Source organism: Pelobates fuscus, chromosome 3 (genome assembly GCF_036172605.1).
Source record: "Pelobates fuscus isolate aPelFus1 chromosome 3, aPelFus1.pri, whole genome shotgun sequence".
In the NCBI taxonomy this organism is placed as follows: Eukaryota; Metazoa; Chordata; class Amphibia; order Anura; family Pelobatidae; genus Pelobates; species Pelobates fuscus.
Genome location: NC_086319.1, coordinates 155,516,749 through 155,536,081, shown reverse-complemented (window position 1 = coordinate 155,536,081; position 19,333 = coordinate 155,516,749). Strand labels below are relative to the sequence as shown.

Sequence of the window (19,333 nt, the reverse complement as noted above, 5' to 3'; positions counted from 1 at the left end):
ATAGTCAAACTGATTTGCTAATGGGTGCAGCTCCTGCCTGTGTTCTTCTGGGAATGAGAGCTGGAAGCTTATCCTTGGAGCGTCTGTTAGCCCTTGCTAAGCATCAGATCACTTTAAGCAATGAGCTAAGCCCTGCACTCCAGGGCTTAGTTTTGGCAGAGAGCTTCCAACTCTCATAGTGGCAGGAAGCAGAACTTGGGAGACATCATATAGTGAGTCAAACCATCAGCAAACTCTTTGTTGACTACTTACATTGGGTGGGGGGAAGGACACTCATGGCACCATAGCCACTATGTCACACTGCTTGCAGTGTTCCTTTTAAGACTGCACGCGAAAAATGGCAGGTAGTGGGGTGAAATATACTTCCAAAATGCTAGTGTGTATATATAAAAAGAGCTTGCACAAGCTGCAGTTCTTACGTATGCAGCCTTTGTGAGCCCTCTCCTTCTTCCTTTCATTGAGACGCCCCAGAATCTGTCTTTCTTGTCTGCTCACATAAGCACTACAACATCATTCAGGGAGAATGCTGGTTTGATGTGAGGTCTGTGAAGAGGAATGGGGCGAAGAGGCAGGCCTTCTCAAGTAGTGTGTGGCTGACACTTCATGGGAGCTAAATCTCTTTTCACTTGAGCACCAACAGGAGAATGAAACATGTTCTGGGTATACTCACGACAGCAGGCCTCACTGTAGCTACAGATTGTGCCAGTTAGTGAACCTGCTCCATGAGAAATGATATGTTAGACAATAAAGTTAGCTGTTGTGGGCCAGATCAAATTTAACACAAATGCACATGGCTTCAAATGCCCTACTCCCTGATTCCTAAATCAACTGATCCCTTAATCAGCTTTAATTAAACCAGCACATTTAGTATCATTTGCGGTAGCTGCAGGGCATTAATAATTATGTTCAGAGTCCTCCTACCTTCTTCTTTGGCGTCTATAATGCGGACACATGGTTTAACCTACACAAGTTGCTGTAAGTGCGTGAGAAGTGTGGAGGAGCTAAAATAGGGGATCATTCTTTCTCTGCTACATAAAAATAAGAGCTGTAACAAGTGGAGAAGGTTTATTTGCTTAGTATAGGATATATATGCAGGTTGTTTCTAGTGAAGTGGTTATGTTAAAGTGTTACTGTTGCATTCCAATGCTGTTCTAATATCCAAAAGAAACATGAATCTATAATATTAAGTCTCAAAGAGCTCCGGTGACTTGGTCAGTTATTCCAAGTAATACAAACTTTATTTAGTAAAGAATAATATAGCAGTGCAATATTTTAATCTTACCTCCTTCAAATTCATAGTCTTCACTAATAAGAAGAGTTGACTGGAGGGGGCGGGGCCTGACAGGCATGGAGGAGAGACGTGTATGGAGGGAGCTCCTCTCCTATGCCGACTAATAAGCAAATTTCTGCCTAACCCAGCTTGATTTGGGTCGAATCCAGGGCCTCACCTACTACTTACTCCAGCTAAGGAACAAGGCAGGACCCAAAGATTCGACGTGAGCCCATCTGTTGCACGTCTCGGAACATGCGGCCTAGGTTGCACCGGGCGGGAGAAGCGGCCGATCTCCCGGTCTGGGGCTACACAACGGCACTTACTGGAAAACAGATGCCCCGTTTCCCCCCCTATGGACCGGTGGGGGTGATCCCGTTCCACCCCTGGGAGGCTGCCCTGTTCGCACAGAACCATGGGGTGAAGCCATGTCAGCTCACACACAAACCATCGACTTACCTAAGATGGCGGCTGCCACGAGGACCCCCAGCAACACGGGGGAAAGGCAGGATGTCCCGTCCAGACTGGACAAAATCTTTGAAGATTTCTGGCAAAGAGTGGAGAGCAGAATGCAGCATCCCCCCTTAAAACAACCGGGTAGCTGCTCTACATCACGGCAAACACAAACCAAGCGGCAGCCTGGGGCTCCAGCAGCACGCAGACCCCCAACATGGCGGCGAACCGCAAAGAGCTCACCGATCCAGCGCAGGAAGATTACCACGAGGGTCGCGTGGCGGCCTATCATGGAGACCCATCAACGAACTGCGGTGCCGGGAACAAACCCAATCTGGTCACAAGGTACAACCTGGGGGCACACACAGAGACTCAGAGGACCACCGTCCCTCTTAAAGCAGCAGGAAAATGCGATACCACTGTCCGGCATAGGCTGATACAAGTGCCAGGATTGCATGACGACGTACTGTTGTCCTTTTGCGACACTACTCTCCTACACCTTTGAACTCCTGTGACACCACATCTTTTTCCTACTCTCTGGTATCACCCCTGGCACACTTTTTTACCACATGCAACTAGCCAGGATCCTCCCTGGGAAATCCCACTGTTTAAAATTCATGTTGATGTATGCAGGTCTATATCTTTAGCCTTGAGAATATCTGTGTCTTAGAAACACTACTTGCCGACTATCTATATGCAGTAATTTGCGTAGACACGTTAGACTTACTTGTTTTACTAACCCAAAAATGCGTGCTAACTTACTCTAATCGCCATGCAACTGTCTTAGCCCCTTAAGGACCAAACTTCTTGAATAAAAGGGAATCATGACATGTCACACATGTCGTGTGTCCTTAAGGGGTTAAACAGTTTTATTTTTCGCAATGTATTGTTAAGCTACGATATAAGTCTAAAATAGATAACTCTTGTACTTACTTGTAACGTTAAGCTTGGTTATATATGTTAAAAATGTGCAAACAACTCATGCCACTGCCTAAACTGACTGCATATGCAAATAAACGCTGTTGTGGCGTGTTGACAATGCTTGTACCTACCTGCACAATAAAAATAAAGAATTAAAAAAAAAAAAAAAAAAAAAGAAGAGTTGACTGAGTCATTGAAGTTCTTTGATAATTGTATTTGCTTGTGGAAACTTGCTGTGAATCCCAATTCCTTGCCCAGGCAAAAAAAAAAATAACGGGACTGTGCTGTCTGTTTGTGAGAATTAAATATTTACAAACGTTTAATCTAGTTGTTGTATCATGTAGTATAATGTTCTCTATTTATTTTACAGATAGAAGATGGCAATCATTACCATATCATGTCTTCATATGACACCAAACTCCCAGGAGCCGATAAAAAGCAAAAAGAATGTGCAATTGACAATGATCGGAACAAACTTGCATACACTGTGACTGATGTACCCCCCTGGTATCTCTGCATATTTTTGGGCATTCAGGTAAAAATAAAGTCTGACGTTTGTCCCCCTTGGTATCTGCATATCTTTTTACATTTATGTAAAGAAAAGGTCTGCAGCTTCCCCATTTCTAGCTCATCTTGCAGGGAGGCTCTGTGTTTCAGAGAGAACCTTGTCAAACTACTCTAAAAGGTTTTCACAACAAAGGTGGGGAATGTAGGACATAGGCTCCTAATACCATAACCACTAAAGTGCAGAGGGAGCCAACCTCCACCGAGAGCTTGTCTGACTGTCCCTGATAGCAGCGTACTGGCCAATAGCAAGCACCCTGTGGGCAGCTGTGGGGTGGCCCTCTACACACAGTCTTCCCTAACCACTGGAATAGACATGATACACACCCCATTCCCTCAAAATGGCGAGATTATATCCATTTACACCATAAATAATGGTTACAGGAAAGACCTTTTTCCTTATTTCTCCATGACATTTAACAATAGTACAAACTGCTCACATACCATTGTGGATATGGTATAATTAGATGTATGCTTAAAGTGTGAGGTAATTAAGGTGTTGAAAGAAGGAAGAAAGATTGTGATTATCCCCCCCAGCATTAGAAAATATTGTTTACCTTATTGCTTAATGTGATATCTATGTGATGAAGCCAGATATGTGCAGATAAGACTTTGGAATGTGGCATGCACTTTAAACCAAAGCCTTTTTTATTGCAGGTACAATCACAGACTAAATTACAGAGGTAGAATAGTAAGAATAACCGTTCTGTCAAAACTAGTGCAGAGAACGTAGCAGCCCCCAGGGACACCATCAGAGGACACGGCTAGGACTAAAAGAGTGAGGTCCACTTGGGCAACTTGAGCACTATCTAGTCCAGTTCAAGAGAAATAGCTACTGTTGTAATCCAAATTATCTAACCCCCATTGTAAATCAGGTTTATTGTCAAAATTTACAGATTTTCAGCTGTTTGCAAATCAAACAAAATCAATTAAAATAGCTTAACACAACAAATGCTTTAAATGGTTTCCCCAAATTCAACTGAAAATGCAACTTATAATGACTTCTCCAGTCTCAAAATGATTCAACATCGTCATGGTCTTTAGTACATAGTAGAGCACCTGTTTGCTGTTATGACCTGTTGCAAATAAGATGCATAGCCAGACACCAGCTTCTGGCTGTGTTCCAGAGGAATCTTAGTCAAATGGTCTGCAGTACAGTAATATTCTTGGCTTTGCGTTCTGCAACCACCTTCTTCAAATCCCACCACAGATTTTCTATGGAATTCAAGTCAGGTGACTGTGATGGCCTCTGTAGAATTTTCCAGGACTTCAAATTCCACCAGGGCTTGGTTGCAGAAGAAGTAAGATTGAAATCATTGTCCTATTGGTCCAATGACACCCAACCTTTAGCTTCCTCACAGATGACATGACGTTGACTAATAGGATTTCCTGATACTGCAATAAATATATCTTGCCCTCCACACGATGCAGGTTTTCAGTGCCAAGGATGCAAAGGAGTCCCAGAGCATCAGCGAGCCACCACGGTGCTTAACAGAGTGTTCTTTTCAGCATATGCTTCATTCTCCTTCTTACAGCGTACAGCTGATCCATTGGTTCAAAAAGTTCCAGCTTTGTTTCATCCCTCCACAGAATATCCCAAAATTTCTGTGGCTTATTTACTTGTTTTTCATCATATTAGAGTCAACCTTTCTTGTGTTTTGGGGTAAGTAGTGATGTACGTCTTGGAGTTCTGGCATGGAAATATTCTGTGTTTAGTACGCACCTTACTGTGCTCACTGAAACCTCAGTGCCTCTTGCCACCAAGTCCTGCTTGACATGTACTCAAACGTGACACAACAAACCATTAGCCAGTTAAGATGTTTCAAGTGTACCAGCTCAAGCACACCTGGTGCAGCTAATGAAACCCTTGATTAGTTGCATTGGGTGTGCTTGAGGAAACACCTGTTTTGGACGTGTGCTGTTGTGAGGGATTCTATTCAGCGGATTGAATAATTTTTAGACTGGATAAGTCATTTTAAGTTGAATTTCCTGTTGAATTTGGGGAAACCAGTTGAAGCATTCGTTTTGTTGTGCTATTTCAATTGTTTTTATTTGATTTGTTCATTGGAAACAGCTGAGAGTCTGTCAATTTTGCACAATAAACCATTTCAATAGGGGTTGAATAATTTTGATTATAACTGTATTTCCTCCAACATGATAATATTGCAGATCTGCCATAGATCTGGACTATTGTGCCTGTGCAGCAGTGTTGGAAGAATGTGATTGTCAAATCACTTCCTCCCAGTACACAAGGTGCCCAAAGTAGTTTAACAGGAACCATCAAACTGCACTACCTGATACCCACTAAACTGCAGGAAAGCCATCATCCTGTTGAGTATGTGCGTGTGTTCACATTTCTGGAAGTTTATGTCAAGGCAAACCAGGTGGGTCCTGCACTAACAATTCACCGTGCTTCCTTCAGCTTCAGGGAAAAATTAAAATTCTAATTGAATCCCAATACTGTATTTATAAACCTCTACATACAGTAGTGGGATTAAAAAATTTTGGTAACCAGTTCCGAATTTTTTTTTTTTATGTTTCCAACTCCACAGGGCCTGGGTCCAAGACTCTCACCCCCATTCCCCCCCTCCCCCCGCCACAGTCATGCACACACATACACAAACACATTGTCATATATACCCTTTGGAGCAATATACAGGGAGTGCAGAATTATTAGGCAAGTTGTATTTTTGAGGATTAATTTTATTATTGAACAACAACCATGTTCTCAATGAACCCAAAAAACCCATTAATATCAAAGCTGAATATTTTTGGAAGTAGTTTTTAGTTTGTTTTTAGTTATAGCTATTTTAGGGGGATATCTGTGTGTGCAGGTGACTATTACTGTGCATAATTATTAGGCAACTTAACAAAAAACAAATATATACCCATTTCAATTATTTATTTTTGCCAGTGAAACCAATATAACATCTCAACATTCACAAATATACATTTCTGACATTCAAAAACATAACAAAAACAAATCAGTGACCAATATAGCCACCTTTCTTTGCAAGGACACTCAAAAGCCTGCCATCCATGGATTCTGTCAGTGTTTTGATCTGTTCACCATCAACATTGCGTGCAGCAGCAACCACAGCCTCCCAGACACTGTTCAGAGAGGTGTACTGTTTTCCCTCCTTGTAAATCTCACATTTGATGATGGACCACAGGTTCTCAATGGGGTTCAGATCAGGTGAACAAGATTTTCTTCTTTTATACCCTTTCTTGCTGTAACGTGTATATACCCCTACACGCAGGATCCAGCAAAACAGAAGACAGCACAGAGGAGAGATACGTCTACCGGACCTTAGAGTGGCCGGACTCGACGTAAAGGAGAAGTACAGAGTCAGGAGCGATCCGAGGTCAAGGGCACAAAGAGACAGCGTAAACGAGAACTAGCCGGGGTCTGGTACACAGGAATCAGCAAGCCGGCAAACAGTACAGACAAGGATAAAGCGAAAACGAAGTCAGAATACAAAGCCAAGGTCAAGTACGGAGAAACACAACTGAATACAACAAGCACTAAAGGGAACTGTAGCAGAAACCACGATAGGGCAAGGAACTAAGGGAAAAGGGTAAGTATAAGTAGCCTTCAAACTAACGTGATTGGCTCCTGTCTCTTCCACTCCCCCAACAGGTAAGTGTATGGGGTGATTGGCGTGACAGGAGCCAATGGGAGCCTTTTTGCAATTTAGGCTCCCACTGTCTCTTTAAGAGCGCGCCCGAGATTCGCGGCGCGCTCTTAGCTGCAGGCGGGACACGTGACCGCTTCTCGCGGTCACTGCCCGCCTTCCTGTTTGAGCAGTCGGATGAGCCGCGCGCGGCTCGTGCAGCCGCAGGACCGCGCGCGGCTTGAAGAGAGGACCGCGGCCGGCCCCCGGATAAGGTAAGTACCGCTACAGTACCCCCCCCTGAGGACACGCCCTCCGGGCGGGCAGGACCAGGTCTGGCAGGAAAACGCGAATGGAAAGAACGTACAAGGCGGGGAGCATGAACAGCATCCGCAGAAATCCAACTGCGCTCCTCAGGCCCATAACCCTTCCAATGTACCAAGTACTGAAGCCGACCCCTGAGGAAACGAGAGTCAATAACAGCAGACACTTCGAACTCCTCATGACCCTCCACAGAGACAGGAGGGGGAGGGGGTGTACTCCGGGTATAGCGGTTGCGTACGTAAGGCTTCAACAACGAGGTGTGAAATACATTGGGTATACGCAGATTTTTAGGCAGACCCAAGGCATAAGAAACGGGATTAACCTTATGTATAATGCGATAAGGACCAATGAAGCGGGGAGCCAATTTCATAGAAGGCACCCGGAGGCGAATATTCCGTGTGGAAAGCAAAACCCTGTCCCCCACAACATAGGAAGGAGCCGCTCTGCGATGCTTGTCAGCCTGAGCCTTCTGGCGGGCAGCAGAGTCCACCAAAGAACGCTGAACCTGCTCCCAAGTATTACGCAAACCAGCCAAATGCTCATCCAGAACTGGCATGCCCTGTGAGGAGAATGCAGCCGGAAGAACAACGGGATGCTGGCCATAGACAACGTAAAAAGGGCTTTTGCCGGAAGAATCATGAGTGGCGTTATTCCGAGCAAATTCAGCCCAAGGAAGCAGGTCAGACCAATTGTCCTGATGGTGAGACACAAAACAACGGAGGTACTGCTCCAGAGACTGGTTGGCACGTTCAGCAGCTCCATTAGACTGGGGATGGTAAGCGGAAGAAAATGAGAGGGAAATACCCATCTCCGAACAAAAGGCTTTCCAGAACCTGGAAATAAATTGGCTACCCCTATCGGATACAATAGATAAGGGAATACCATGTAATCGAAACACTTCTTTAGCGAAGATAAGAGCCAGTTCCTTGGAAGTGGGCAACTTGCGAAGAGACACAAAGTGAGCCATTTTGGAAAACCGATCTACTATCATTAGGATGACTGTGTTACCATTCGAAGGGGGTAATTCAACAATAAAATCCATTGATAGATTAGACCAAGGTCTCTCGGGAACGGGTAACGGATGCAACAGCCCACAAGGAACTCTACGAGAGGTTTTCATACATGCACAAGTAGAACAAGCACTTATATAGTCAGTAACATCCTTACGTAAGGTATCCCACCAGAAATACCGAGAAACGGCTGACACTGTTTTGGAAATACCAGGATGTCCAGCAGTCTTAGTATCGTGATACAGTGACAGAATATCCCGTCTCTCGGGAACGTCAACGAACTATTTATCATTAGGCCTCTCGCCAGGTGCCATGCTCTGTTTCGCTTGTATGGCCTGCAAGAGGGACGAGGAAATAGACAATATAGTAGTTGCTATTATCCTGTCTGGGGGAATGACAGGAGTGACATCAATCTCCTGTTTGTCAATAGTCTCGAATTGTCTGGACAGAGCGTCCGCTTTAGTGTTCCGGTCGCCTGGCCTATAGGTTATTATATAATTAAAATGAGACAAGAACAGTGACCACCTAGCCTGCCTGGAAGACAATCTTTTAGCTTCGCTAAGGTAGGACAGGTTCTTATGATCCGTAAATATGAGGATGGGATCCTTAGTGCCTTCTAACAAATGTCTCCATTCTTTAAGTGCTAAAATGATAGCAAGGAGTTCGCGATTACCCACATCATAATTCCTTTCTGCTTTGGACATTTGTTTAGAAAAGAAGCCACAAGGATGCAATGGCTTGTCAGGAGACTCTCTTTGGGATAAGACAGCACCTACCCCTATATCGGAAGCATCAACCTCAAGTATATATGGCAATGAGGGGACAGGATGCTGTAAAATAGGGGCAGAGGCGAACGTAGTCTTAAGAAAGTCAAAAGCCTGAAGTGCCTCAGTAGACCAGACACGTGTATTGCCATCCTTTTTAGTCATACGAGTAATAGGCGCTACTATAGACGAAAAACCTTTGATAAAACGTCTATAATAATTAGAGAAACCCAGAAAACGCTGGATGGCTTTCAGACCTTGTGGCAGAGGCCATTCTATGACCGCAGCGAGCTTCTGGGGATCCATCCGAAAACCCTCAGCGGAAATCAAATACCCTAAAAACTGGACCTCGGATTGGTCGAATAGACATTTTTCTAATTTGCAATAAAGACCATTAGCAAGAAGGGTCTTCAGAACTGTCGTAACATGTCTGTGATGAGTGTGAATGTCTGTAGAATATATTAAAATGTCATCCAAGTACACAATAACAAATGAGTGAATAAAGTCCCTTAAGACATCATTAATAAATTCTTGGAACACTGCTGGGGCATTGCAAAGCCCAAATGGCATGACGGTATACTCATAATGACCTGACCGAGTGTTAAAGGCTGTTTTCCATTCGTGGTCCTTTTTTATACGTATCAAATTGTATGCTCCTCTAAGATCTAATTTGGTGAATACCGTAGCATGTTTGAGCCTGTCAAACAATTCTGTTATTAACGGTATAGGGTAAGCATTTTTGATGGTGATTTTATTAAGACCTCTATAATCAATGCAAGGTCTTAAATCACCTTCTTTCTTCGATACAAAGAAGAACCCCGCTCCAGCCGGAGAAGAGGATCTCCTAATAAATCCCTTTTCTAATGATTCTTTAATGTACTCCTCCATGACACGGTTTTCTTGAACCGATAGGGGGTACACCCTGCCCTTGGGAGGTATAGTACCAGGCAACAAATCAATAGCACAATCGTAGGGTCTGTGAGGCGGTAATTTGTCAGCCTCTCTTTTATCAAAGACAGTCTTTAAAGTTAAATACTGAGAGGGTATAGCCGTAGATAAAGGAGGAACAGTAGGAACGTTAATAGAATTCACAGGCGTGACTTCAATAGTACATGACTCATGGCAGGCTTCACTCCATGATTTTATCTGCCCTGTCTCCCAGTCAAAAATGGGATTGTGGGCTCGTAACCATGGATACCCTAATACCAACTGTGAAGAGGGAGAGGTGATGACCTGGAACCGAATGGTTTCATAGTGTAGAACCCCTGTGTACATGTGTAGCGGTGCAGTCTCGTGAGTAACAACTGGAGATATCAATGGTCTACCATCTATGGCCTCAACGGCCAAGGGTATCTCCTTCTCCCTGATGGGAATATTGTTTTTCTTTACAAAACCAGAGTCTATAAAATTCTCAGCTGCCCCAGAGTCAACCAGGGCGTATATGTTTTCAACTATACAACTCTCTCCCATATGTAAAGAAACAGGGAGAAGCAGTCGGTTAGGAGGCAATGTAGGAGACTTAGAAATCACACCCAAGGCCAGTCCCCTATAAGGTCTTAGGTGCGAGAGTTTTCCGGGAGCAGAGGACACTCCTTTACCATATGTTCTCTCCTACCACAATATAGGCAGAGTCCCTCTCTTCTCCTATGTAATTTTTCATTATCAGAGAGTTTGGCAACCCCTAATTGCATTGGCTCCTCTTCAGATACTTTTACACTCTCCGGTGGATTAACTCTGGGGTGAATAGGCGTAACAAAACGTCTATTCCTGTTCTTGGTATAGAGCCTGTCCCGAATCCTATTATCTATATCGATGAGGTAGTCAATAAGGTCCTCTAAGGCAACAGGAAGTTCCTTAGCCGCTACCTCATCCAATATAGAATCTGATAAGCCTTCCATGAAGGCAGTAGTTAACCCATTATTGGTCCAATCGACCTGTGAGGCAAGGGTACGAAACTGTATAGCGTAATCAGCCACAGACCTAGAACCCTGTTTAACCCTCATTAATGCTCTAGCGGCATTCTTAGACCTTTTCATAGTGTCAAAAGTTCTGCGAAAAGCTGTTAGGAAACTGTGAAAGTTATGCACCATAGGTCCATTAGCCTCCCAAATAGGGTTTGCCCATTCAAGTGCTTTGTCGGTAAGTTGGTGCATAAAGAACCCAACTTTGGACCTCTCTGTGGGAAATGAACGTGGATACATTTCAAAATGAAACTCTATTTGGTTAATGAACCCTCTGCATGTCTTAGAATCCCCTCCATACCTAGGAGGAGGCGTTAAATGTGCTGTAGCATTAGGCATAGTCGATACTTCAGGAAGCAGGGGTGCAGGAGGGTTAGGTGCGGTTGCTGGAATGGTTCTAGCTAAGAGCGTCTGGAGAGCCTGAGCTATTTGATCCATACGGTGATCCTGCTCTACAAATCTAGCCTCATGGGTCGCCATCTGTTGAGCTAAATCTGCGGGGTCCATGGCCCTATCGTAATGTAACGTGTATATACCCCTACACGCAGGATCCAGCAAAACAGAAGACAGCACAGAGGAGAGATACGTCTACCGGACCTTAGAGTGGCCGGACTCGACGTAAAGGAGAAGTACAGAGTCAGGAGCGATCCGAGGTCAAGGGCACAAAGAGACAGCGTAAACGAGAACTAGCCGGGGTCTGGTACACAGGAATCAGCAAGCCGGCAAACAGTACAGACAAGGATAAAGCGAAAACGAAGTCAGAATACAAAGCCAAGGTCAAGTACGGAGAAACACAACTGAATACAACAAGCACTAAAGGGAACTGTAGCAGAAACCACGATAGGGCAAGGAACTAAGGGAAAAGGGTAAGTATAAGTAGCCTTCAAACTAACGTGATTGGCTCCTGTCTCTTCCACTCCCCCAACAGGTAAGTGTATGGGGTGATTGGCGTGACAGGAGCCAATGGGAGCCTTTTTGCAATTTAGGCTCCCACTGTCTCTTTAAGAGCGCGCCCGAGATTCGCGGCGCGCTCTTAGCTGCAGGCGGGACACGTGACCGCTTCTCGCGGTCACTGCCCGCCTTCCTGTTTGAGCAGTCGGATGAGCCGCGCGCGGCTCGTGCAGCCGCAGGACCGCGCGCGGCTTGAAGAGAGGACCGCGGCCGGCCCCCGGATAAGGTAAGTACCGCTACACTTGCCAGCCACGCTGTGGAGTACTTGGACGCATGTGATGGAGCATTGTCCTGCATGAAAATCATGTTTTTCTTGAAGGATGCAGACTTCTTCCTGTACCACTGCTTGAAGAAGGTGTCTTCCAGAAACTGGCAGTAGGACTGGGAGTTGAGCTTGACTCCATCCTCAACCCGAAAAGGCCCCACAAGCTCATCTTTGATGATACCAGCCCAAACCAGTACTCCACCTCCACCTTGCTGGCGTCTGAGTCGGACTGGAGCTCTCTGCCCTTTACCAATCCATCCATCTGGCCCATCAAGACTCACTCTCATTTCATCAGTCCATAAAACCTTAGAAAAATCAGTCTTGAGATATTTCTTGGCCCAGTCTTGACGTTTCAGCTTGTGTGTCTTGTTCAGTGGTGGTCGTCTTTCAGCCTTTCTTACCTTGGCCATGTCTCTGAGTATTGCACACCTTGTGCTTTTGGGCACTCCAGTGATGTTGCAGCTCTGAAATATGGCCAAACTGGTGGCAAGTGGCATCTTGGCAGCTGCACGCTTGACTTTTCTCAGTTCATGGGCAGTTATTTTGCGCCTTGGTTTCTCCACACGCTTCTTGCGACCCTGTTGACTATTTTGAATGAAACGCTTGATTGTTTGATGATCACGCTTCAGAAGCTTTGCAATTTTAAGAGTGCTGCATCCCTCTGCAAGATATCTCACTATTTTTTACTTTTCTGAGCCTGTCAAGTCCTTCTTTTGACCCATTTTGCCAAAGGAAAGGAAGTTGCCTAATAATTATGCACACCTGATATAGGGTGTTGATGTCATTAGACCACACCCCTTCTCATTACAGAGATGCACATCACCTAATATGCTTAATTGGTAGTAGGCTTTCGAGCCTATACAGCTTGGAGTAAGACAACATGCATAAAGAGGATGATGTGGTCAAAATACTCATTTGCCTAATAATTCTGCACTCCCTGTATATATATATATATAGATATATCATGCCAATGAACATTAAATGCGTAAACTTGGTACATCATGCCAATAAAGCAGTAAATACATAAACTTGGCATATCATGCCAATGAGCATAAATCCAAAATAGTATGCCAGTAAATTCATAAAATTTGTACATCATCCCACATGTACCTCCAAAACGCCTGCTAGTGCCATGTGTCCTCCTATAGGTCTGTATAGTGTAGTCTTCCCCAATCTGTCGTGGTAGAGCATAGGTGTGAATAGAGCATGGTGATGAGGCCCTTTTGATACAATTCAGGGTCACATGCTTTCTCAAAAAAGTCATTGGGGTACAGGCCGCCTTCCTAATGTGGGTTTGTTGGGCGAAGTAAATATCGGAAATAGTCTGAATTTGTTTGGGTCAACCTAGTTTTGAGGTAATTAAAAGCGGGAACACTATCATATTATACATGAGAGCTTTTTTCACTAATTGATACTTAAGGAGAAACTACAGACAGCAAAACTACTTAATAAATCAGTTTGGGTGTAAAGATGATGCCACTGCAGTCTTACTATTCAATTCTCTGCCATTTAGGAGTTACAAATCACTTTGTTTATTCAGCCCTGGCAGGGCCGGTGCTAGGATTTTTAGTTACACAGGCGAAGATGCATTTTGGCGCCCCCAACCCTCATTAAAAAAAAAAAAAAAAATGCATCTTCACCTGTGTGTCTTTCCTCCCAAGCCACAGGCACACAGGCATAATTTTTCAGTCACACAGTCAACGTCATACAGGTACACTGTCATACAAAGACAGAAATAATCATACAGAGACATACAGACACATACAGTCAGAGACATACAAGCAGAGATATACATGCATACAGAGACATGCAGGCATATAAAGACATACATACCGTCATACAGACACATACATACAGACAGGCATACAGAAACATACATACAAAGACATTCAGGCACATACATACAGACATACAGGCATAAAGAAACATACATACAGAGACATACAGGCATGCAGACACATACATACATACAGAGGCATACCGTCATACAGACACATACAGAGGCATACCGTCATACAGACACATACATACATACAGAAACATGCATACAAAGACATACAGGCATACAGAGACACACACGTACATACAGAGACAAACATACATCCAGTTACATACATGCATACAGAGACATACAGAAACATACGTACAAGACATACAGACACATACATACATACAGAGGCATACCGTCATACAGATACATACATACAGACAGGCTTACAGAAAAATACATACTCACACACAAACTCACAGACACATACTCGAACACACACACACTGACAGACACACATACTCACATGCACACACACACACTGACAGACACACATACTCACATGCGCACACACACACTGACAGACACACACACACACACACTGACAGACACACACAAACTCACAGACACATACTCAAACACACACACACTGACAGACACACACACACACACACACACATACACACTGACATACACACTGACATACACACTGACATACACACTGACATACACACTAATTAATTATCTAAATTAAATTTAAATTCCCCACCCAGCCTCCCTACCTGGAGTGCTGGCGTGGGTCTTTCATTGGTGGTCCAGTGGGGCTGCTGGGAGGCGTGCGGCTGAAGTGAATTAGGAGGCGGCGAGGGAGCTCTCTGATCTCTCTGACCGGCTCCCTCGCAGGCTGTTTTCTGATGCCGCGGGAGCCGGAATATGACGTCATATTCCGACTCCCGCGGCATCAGCAAAAGGCGCGCGAGGGAGCCGGTCAGAGAGATCAGAGAGCTCCCTCGCCGCCTCCTAATTCACTTCAGCCGCACGCCGCGCAGCAGCTCCGGGGATCCAGGAGTTGACCAGGCAGGAGGGAGCACTTCCCTCCTGCCGGTCACTGGAATTTTGCGCCCCCAGAGCCGGTGCGCCCTAAGGCGGCCGCCTGTGCCGCCTTATGGACGCGCCGGCCCTGAGCCCTGGTCACAACTCCATGCATGTGACTTGCACAGTCTTCCTAAACACTTCATGTAAAGTAAGATCTAATGTTCAAACTGCCTTTATTGCACATACTGTTTAATTTAGAATTTCAAATTTGTTCGCCCCTGGCCTGGTCTTGTTCCTGCCTGGCCTCCAATGATATTTGTTAACCATATTGTCCCCACAAAATAGTTAAAGCATGTGCATGTGTTAACTATCTCATAGGCACACTCTAATAAACTATGCATAAGACTTAGTACAATGTGCACACAATTTATAAAATAAAATAAAAATTCACCTGTCACTGCTGGGGCTTTGTAGAAACTCATATTTTAAGATTACAGTTTACATTCGAGTGCATTTCTCAAAATTTTCATAAAGCGTTTAGTACATTTAGTTTTTGATTTTAAAAGGATTATAGAGAGAATACATGTGACTACTCATCTTCCACCATTTTATCCTTTTCACAAATTAAACATCAATTCCACCGAAGTGACACTGACGCCCCTATTCAAGAACAGATGGTAGAACAAATTATTGATCGTTTTGAGATTTCTTGCCGGGATCCGAATTGGAACTACTAAATTTAGAAAAAAATATATATTTCAGATCCTGGCCAGAAACGTACCACCTCTCAGAGCTGTTTTTGCGGACGAACTAGGTGCAAAACAACCTTATATGATAAATGAGAGAGGGATTTGGGTGTGATGTTTACAGTTTCAGAGTGGCGTAATTTAATAGTGCCTTTAAAGGGGATTACTCGTAATATTTGGAAACCCATTTGAAATTATTATATAGATGGTACTTTTCTCCCTTTAAATTATATAGACTAAATCTTTCCAAATCTAAATTGTGTTGGAGGGGATGTGGCCAAACGGGTAACCTTTTTCATATTTTCTGAACATGTCCAAAAATTCTAAATTATTGGCAAAACATTTCAGAATGAATTTGCAATTGATTTAACCCCCAGTATGTGTCTCCTTAAACATTTCCCGGATGATCTAGCATATCATAAAAGCGTTATGTTGGGTCATCTACTTATTTCAGCCACCTCCGCTATTGCCCGCCTATGGAAATTTTCTGCTACTCCAACTGTCACCGATGTTCTTACTCACTTATTTGAAATGTACAAAGAATATAAGATCTACAGCAGGAGAAAAACAAAAATCATGGTGTACTATCTAAAACATCCTTAGAAGTGATTTCCAAAGTTGCACTCACTAGAAAAATTGATTGAAGGCACATCAAAAAGTAAAGTTGACAGAGGATCTTCTCCACGTAATAGGCATGTAGGAGAGAGAGATAATATAATAATAAGTGTAGACTGTTAGTAGACCAATACTGCGCTACACATTAAAAACACTTACAAGATTATAGTAGTGTACAGGCACATCAAATCTCAGATGACCAGGATACTAGGTACCAATCCGGCAACATTTTCATTTGATTGAAATAAAAATAAACATCTCTCTTGTGGCAAAACCAACCTCGCCACTGTGAACTGGAGAAGCCTGGTTGCCCGCCTGCTGCCTTTGGATTATGGACCGGCAGTTAAATGGTTAATTTTACTGTGCAGAAAGATTCCTTCCTTCCTTTCTGCACAGCCATTCGGTAGATGCTATCTACCGAACAAACAGCTTTCTATCAGCCTCCCCAGAGCCGTGGGAAGCCGGCCGGCGCTGTTAATTGGCCACCCAGAAGCTGGCGTGTGCCTCCTATCGACCTCCCTGAAGCCGCGGTTAACCGCGACTTAACTAGCGTGTGCCGGCAATTGACCACCCAGTAGCTGCGGTTAACCGCAGCTTAATTGATTGTTACTGGGTGGTCGCGGTTACACCTAGCCGCCACACGATGGCGGTGTTCTGGAGCTCCCCGGGCAGCCAGTGCTTTTCTGCCCGGCTTTCATGCACTAAAAGCGGACACTTTTACGTGCAGGCACCGCTGAGCCTCCAGCCCCCTGGTTCCTATTCGGGACAATTTAGCCAAACAACTGGAACTTCGGAAGTTTATTTTATGTGAATATTTTAACCCAGATAGCCATGCCATGGAGCCAATTCGTGTAATTAAAGACTTTGGCTCCATGGCAATTGAACTGTGTGAATAGGATCTGAGCGCTATTCGGTAGTTTTGTGCGCTCAGATCCCAGCTATCTGGGGATATGTGGAATGTATGTTTTATGTACTAAATGTACCAGTATGTATTTTTATGTCTTTTATTGTCCTTTGTCTGCCGTGTGTAATGGAGTTTGCCTCTGTCCTTGGAGATAATTGGATTCCTTCCCAATTATCTCCAGGCCGGAGGGGAGGGATTGTCTGTTTGTGCTGGGTGTGTTTTACGGTTCTCCTGTAAATGATTGGTTGTACTGTGCCCCACCCTGTGGGATGTCCCCTTGCATGTGGACTTGCATAAAAGCCAGTGTGTGGCCATTACAGTAGAGTTCCTGCTTAACCCTCAAAGTGAAGTGTTGTCTCATTGTTGGGGGGAATTTGACTGTATGCCGATTGCCAGGAGTGTAAGCTGTTCGTATTGCTTTTCCTGTTCGGCTGCATCCAGGGTTTGTGTGTCTCTTGTTTGGGAGTTGGTGAATACGTGCAGTTTGCAGTTCGGGAGATTGGTGATTGCAGTAGCTGCTGGTCTATCTGGAAAGGGGATTATCGCCTGAACGTTTTTTTATCCTCTTGTGAGCGAAACGGTCCGTAACAATTGGTGGCAAGCGGCGGGATCGTTCCAACAACCAGAAGGACAGCTACAGGTAACACCATCCCCTGGATTTACAAACTGAGGGCAACGTTAGTACCCGTACAGCGAACCTATCTACAAAAGAACCAACTTCAGCAGAGCAAGCATGGCGTATGACTACACTTAGGAGGAGTTGGACAGAGAGGTTAATGAGGTGCGGTCTGTCTATGGACCCAACCCCCCGGAGAGAGCCGTGCAGCTCGCCAGGAAACTAGTAGGAGAGTACCTGCAATCCCTAGCAGATTTGGCCAAAAAGGAGTCCCAGGGAGCCGAAGGTGTCATCCTTCCTCCCCAGCGGCAGTGTGTGTCCCTAGAAGAGGAGACAGTGGATCCCTCTTCCCTGCAGTCCAGTGAGTTACAGGGAGCTGAAGGTGCCGTCCTTCCTCCCCAGCGGCAGTGTGTATCCCAGGGAGCTGAAGGTGCCGTCCTTCCTCCCCAGCGGCAGATTGTATCCCAGGGAGCTGAAGGTACCGTCCTTCCTCCCCAGCGGCAGTGTGTATCCCAGGGAGCTGAAGGTGTCGTCCTTCCTCCCCAGCGGCAGTGGGTGTCCCTAGAAGAGGAGACAGTGGATCCCTCTTCCCTGCAGTCCAGTGAGTTACAGGGAGCTGAAGGTGTCGTCCTTCCTCCCCAGCGGCAGTGTGTATCCCAGGGAGCTGAAGGTGCCGTCCTTCCTCCCCAGCGGCAGATTGTATCCCAGGGAGCTGAAGGTACCGTCCTTCCTCCCCAGCGGCAGAATGTATCCCAGGGAGCTGAAGGTGTCGTCCTTCCTCCCCAGCGGCAGTGTGTGTCCCAGGGAGCTGAAGGTGCCGTCCTTCCTCCCCAGCAGCAGAGTAAGTCCCAGGGAGCTGAAGGTGCCGTCCTTCCTCCCAGCAGCAGATTGTATCCCAGGGAGCAGAAGGTGCCGTCCTTCCTCCCCAGCGGCCGTGTGTGTCCCAGGGAGCTGAAGGTACCGTCCTTCCTCCCCAGCGGCAGAGTGTCCTGAAGGGAGCAGAGACCGTCAGTCTCGCACCCCAGCAGCAGGACAAAATAATGAAAGGGGAGACAGCTGGGAAAGCACCAGCAGAGAAAGTGTCAGGGAGAGGAGCGGGTTACCCCCTCTCCCCAGCGGCAGTTTACAGTCAAGAGAAAGGAGCTTGTTACACCCTCTCTCCAGCAGCAGCCTAACCCACCAAGAGGAGATGTTACACCCCCCAACGATGCAGAGGGGACCGTAGTCTCTGCACTTGCAACACCAGGGGTAAGGACTCTCGGTCTTGTCCCTCAGCCACAGAGCGGTGTATCCAGAGGGGAGACAGTCAGTCTCTCCTTCCCACAACCAGGCTCCCACCAGGCTACTTCCGTGGTAGTGCTGGCACCAGGGCAGAGTACCGCTGGTCTCTGCCCCCTCAGCAACCCACCAAGGCAGCCTAACAGTTCCCCACACAGTCGTGGTGAGGCACCTGGACATGGACAAAGTTCTCCTCTACCCAGGTGTAGTAACCAGTTATTGTGGGTGGGCTGTACTGCTGTTTCTGTTTTGTGGGTGGGTGGGTTGCTGGACT

At 45.5% G+C, this 19,333-nt stretch overlaps 1 protein-coding gene across 3 annotated transcripts in view; it reads left to right on the top strand.

The window, feature by feature from the left end:
- Positions 1–19,333, top strand: part of LOC134600914 (solute carrier family 23 member 2-like) — a 137,619-nt gene that overhangs the window by 90,481 nt on the left and 27,805 nt on the right. For all 3 annotated transcript variants that reach the window (XM_063445295.1, XM_063445296.1, XM_063445297.1), the window contains exon 2: positions 3,015–3,179. In XM_063445295.1, the coding sequence (XP_063301365.1) occupies positions 3,015–3,179 (165 nt within the window). The remainder of the gene's footprint in view (positions 1–3,014; positions 3,180–19,333) is intronic.